Source organism: Lepisosteus oculatus, chromosome 10 (assembly GCF_040954835.1).
Source record: "Lepisosteus oculatus isolate fLepOcu1 chromosome 10, fLepOcu1.hap2, whole genome shotgun sequence".
Taxonomy (NCBI): Eukaryota; Metazoa; Chordata; class Actinopteri; order Semionotiformes; family Lepisosteidae; genus Lepisosteus; species Lepisosteus oculatus.
The window spans coordinates 535,640-540,491 of record NC_090705.1 but is presented as its reverse complement, the minus strand read 5'-3'; the positions used below and the strand labels follow the sequence as shown (position 1 = coordinate 540,491).

The 4,852-nt window shown below is 39.5% G+C and overlaps 1 protein-coding gene across 2 annotated transcripts; it reads right to left on the bottom strand.

The window, feature by feature from the left end:
- Window positions 1-301: 301 nt before the first annotated feature.
- On the bottom strand, window positions 302-4,474 carry hoxa11b (homeobox A11b). 2 transcript variants are annotated; one of them, XM_015357779.2, is made up of 3 exons: window positions 4,163-4,469; window positions 3,542-4,043; window positions 302-2,594 (listed from the first exon to the last, which is right to left on the bottom strand). In XM_015357779.2, the coding sequence occupies exons 2-3, from the start codon at window positions 4,023-4,025 to the stop codon at window positions 2,362-2,364; spliced, it is 717 nt and encodes a 238-aa protein (XP_015213265.1). In that variant the 5' UTR covers window positions 4,026-4,043; window positions 4,163-4,469; the 3' UTR covers window positions 302-2,361. The 2 variants fall into 2 exon arrangements, with proteins under 2 accessions (XP_015213265.1, XP_006636125.1); XM_006636062.3 differs by having other exon boundaries at window positions 3,542-4,474.
- Window positions 4,475-4,852: the final 378 nt, after the last annotated feature.

Below are 4,852 nucleotides of genomic sequence, written 5' to 3'. Positions count from 1 at the left end.
TTAACTCCTTAGTAACAGTTAATAACCTTGGTCTCAGACATTTTATTGCACTGCACTCCAATTCTACAAATGCTCCAGACTCAGACAGGGTTTATGGCCGGGTTGCTACAGCAACAGGGAGGATGTGCTGTAATGAGATCGGATTCCACAGGTCCTTGAAAGATGTGTTCGGAGGCCGGACCTTCTCGGGCAGCGTGAACCATAAACTCCAGGTCATCTTTATTAAAGGCTCTTCTCAGCTAGAGTTGTACACCATCCCTATTTTAGCAATACACTCAAAACACTGTTTCTAAACCGCAAATATAGGGATCTTTATTAATACACGAGCACACATTAAGACAGAATTGAGAGAATGACACCTACGTCACTGTCAGGGGGGCGGGGGTCGGACTCTGCATGTTGCCTTCTGCCCCAAGGTGATGTCCATAGTGATACAGAAGTTCAAAGCCAATGAAATTAGACATTAAATTGCGGATTCTTGTGATCTTTAACGAGTTTTACAGTGATCACGTGTAATGGTACCCAAATGGGCAAAACAAAATCCGCCGTCTGATGAATCTGACAAATCCTCCTTTAAGGCAAACAGAATCAGACGAAATTAATTTGAGATTTTTTTAAACAGAGGTTTAACACATTTTACGTTTCTCTCAATTACAGAGTCACCAGTAAGTTGCCAAACTGTACAATTATGGGACTTCATACACATAACATTATTATCTTTTGGTGAGATTTAATCAGTTCATTCCAGATGGTTGACGTGTCATGAAATGAAAGGCCTCCATGCTCTCCTCTCTTTGTGAGACCCTTTCTTTCAATACTTATTCAATTACCGTGTAATAGAGATTATTAAGAAACAGTAAATGTCCAAAATATTTGATAATTAGTTCGATATACATGGCTTTTCCCAGGGCGGGTAAACATTTTGTGATCTCAGATATTACCTCAAATCCTGTTTTGCTGGTAGCAAGTCGCTCACAATGATGTATTTAATCGTTTTTCCCTAATCATTGAAGTACATTTTCTTTTGCCAAAGCATATTATTTTTATCTGGGGCTTAAATCTAAGAAAAATCAAGGAAGGGTTAAATAAGAATAGGGATCTTACGCAATTCATTTTTATTGTTACTGCTTGCGCTGGGTGAATAAGCGCAGAGAATAGATTGTGATGACACAGAATGTTCTGTATTTACAAAGAAATTGCAATGGAAATCTCAAAGAACTAAATACTTCAGACAAAAAGAAATACTTTCAGACAGAACATTCTGACTGAAGCATTACAATCCAGAATTTAAAGATCTAACTGCTGTGTCTGCAGGCACATGTACAAACATTTTGAATTTACACTGATTGTGCAACGATCTCCATGTATATAGTAACGGAACGGTTTTCCTTTGGCACAAAAAGACTGAATCTAATCTCAGGCGCACATATGTGTATTCTTCGGTTTATGATAAAGGAAAACACGCAAATATCATACTCTGTTCAAGCAACATAATCATTACTACGTTAAGACATTTCTGCTTGTAACATACCTGTTTCGTGCTCTGAAAGTAAACATTTAACTGGATAAATTTATGTCTCTGTGTACAGTACATTGCACAAACGCGAAACTTAAACTTGCGATAAAATAGGTTTTTAATATTTACATTTAGATTTTCTGCTGCGGGTATATTTGTAATTCGTATGGTATCAAAGCCACATAAAGTAGGCCCACCACAATAGTCAGGAAACGGAGAGCTCACATGGGCATTTACGGGAATCAATGGTATATCAAAGCGCCCTTTTGGTGCTACAAACGTCACTTAATATTGGAAGTCAAAAATATACAGATTAAACATTTTAAAATAGAGTGGTGAACAGTATAATGTATCTGTGTGATCAAACATTAATAGTATATCCACTGCTTTTTGTGGTTTACACTAAGGTCCGTTGCCAGAAATATGGTGTCAGTATTAAAATGTACGTTGGGTCTCTGTCCGCCATCGATTTATCATAGCTTATCCGATAAAACAACAAGGAAAAATAATGCAGACTCGGGTCTCTGATTTACAAACGCCCACTGGCGGTCTCAAATATAAGCTTTGTAGCCGAAGACTGTCAAAGATGTATTTTAATATACAGAAATAAATCGGTTCTGTATTCAGGAGTGTCGTAAAGTAAACGAGGGCATAAAGAATAGAAGGGAAATGCGCTCCAGTTATTTGTTACAGCAAATGTACAAATGAAGTCAGAAAGTCCACTTTTAAATGGTCTTTTCGTAGTTTGGAGACAGGAATCTGTAGCCTCGAACTTGAAATTAACCGTTTCATCTCGGTCTTATCACAACAGAAGGAGAGAAGGTGTGTCAGTGGAACTCGCAGTCTTAAAGCAGCGGATTGGTGGTATAGTACTGTAATCGATCTCTGTTCAATTTCTTTTCCTTCATTCTTCTATTCTGAAACCAAATTTTTACTTGGCGGTCGGTGAGGTTGAGCATTCTTGAGAGCTGGAGACGCTTTTCTTTGTTAATATAAACACTGAAGAAGAATTCTCTTTCTAATTCTCTGATTTGGTACTTCGTGTAGGGACATCTCTTTTTACGAGTGCGCTGACCACCTGTAAAAAAGCGAAAAGAAAGCAAGCATTAAGTTAGCTGGAAGAGCTGGGACACGAAACGTGCGTTTTAAAAAATGCAATTTAGCATCTAAAAAAGAAGGGCGACTGAACCTAAATTGATAATATTGTAAATTCTTAGATGAGATTTTATTTTCAGAAATATTTTTGTCTGTCTCACAGTACCACGTAAAAGTTTGTAATTCCTTATTTAAGCAACAAGGAACCGCAATCCCGAATGATTAAAAATTCACAAATATGCAAACTATTTCAATAGTAAAATGCACGGTATTATTATTATTATTATTATTATTATTAATATTATTATTATTATTATTATTATTATTAATGGCAAATTTGACAGCCAGTTTTCCTCATATAAAGCGGTGGTGTACATTAAAACAAATAAATACACAATCAAAGAAAGTAACATTCTGTTCAAATCTATAGGTATAAAACACAATTATTTCGCAATCTGAAGAACACTTTAGAAATATACCACTGCACGATATCGTCATTCAGTCGGCCCTTCGTGTGTTTTAACAATCCCTAGTACGATACATTAAAACCGCATGAATCTCTTCTACATATTCTGTGTAAACATGCAGATTACGAATACCTCATGAAACAAAAAAGGAGACCAAATAATAATAACGATAATAATAATCTCACCTACCAGAAGCGCCACTTATACTATCAAGACAATATATTTCAAAACGTTCTGTAATCAATAGGCTACTTTTCTAAATCCAGCAATTGGCCCGAGGTATTTCACGGCCAATTTCAATCCCAAGCACGTGATCATGCAGTTTATAACAAAGTTTTGTTGGGGAAATCTACAGGCCCTCCATAAACCTTATATGCTTATAAAACAGCATATAAAAATTTTAACAGCAGCGCGCTAGATTGCAAAGTTTCTCTCATAACTGGGGCGCTGTCTTTATACGTACTGGTGTTGTTAGATTTTTCCTCATTGTTGCCGGAAGAGGACTCGGGGCTGCTGCTCTCTTCTCTCCGCTCTTTCGCCTCTGTCTCCCCGTATGTGTCAGACCCGGGCATTGCAGTAGTAGGTAATTTGCTGGTATTTTTATCTCCAGGATAGTCGGAAGGCTGGTGTTCCGCGTTTCCGTACGCCGTCTCGAAAAACTGGTCAAAAGCTTGGGGCAAGACACCGTTTCTTCCCACACCGCTGTAGAAATTGGACGCGGAGTTGGAGCTTGAATGGTAGACAGTGGAGCTGTTTTTCGCGAACATTTCCCCCATGGTTGTAGGGGCAGGTAGGCAGTCCCTGTGCATGATCTCCTCAGCTGAATAGCAATGGGAGAGATTGCTTCTGTGATGCCACTTACTGGAGGCATCAATGGCATAGTCCCTGAAGGTTACTTCTCTCACAGGCTGAACCTGGGGCAGGTTAGAGGAATAGGAGTACGTCATGGGGCGAGAAGACGGGGTCTGGGGTAAAAAAGAAGGGAGGCTGGAGAAATCAGCACCCGAGACGTAGTACGTGCAACTGGGTAAATACATGTTAGAACCAACAGAAACCCGCTCATCAAAATCCATCATTACTCTACCTTGGGCTCTCCTCAATAGCCGTTCTCAACATGGTTCTCCTTCGCTGCTGCTCCTGCCTCTTTGAAGCAGATCCGCGGAGTAAAAATTTGGAGACGTAAGCTGACGTGGAGATCCATCTCCATCCATTACAGGGAGGTGCAGGTCATGTGATCGCAGGCAGAAATTGACAGATTTTTTTTTCTCGTGTGTGAGCGTGCCTGCATGTGTGCGTGTGCGTGTGTGTGTGAGTACACGCGCGTGCACGTGAGTGTGTGTTAGAGGTATTTCCTTCTTCTGCGCTGAACAGGAGTGTTTCCTTCTTTGTTCGGGTTGTGGCTAAGGCTGTAGTTTTAATGATCCCGAGCTTTCGCATCGATAGGTGTTTTATGAAGGGATTTCTGTTTAAAAGACTCAACGTTTCCGTGTAATCAGACACGTCCTTTTGTCTTGCAGTCCAGCTACAGCTGCAAATGGCTCCGTCGTGTAGCCAACACAAAAATAGCGCAAAAAGATGTGTCTTTGCATGTTTTCTGTAACGCGTTTCTGCAACTTCGCTGCATCTTCTACAGTACTACCCGGAGTGTAACAAATATTTTATAGCTGCGTTGCCATTTGCCTGACATATTAATCCATGAGAAGTATACGACCATCAAAAACATATGTAGGTCTATTTCTCTTAATCATGTTCATCTTTAAAAACATACCTTCCT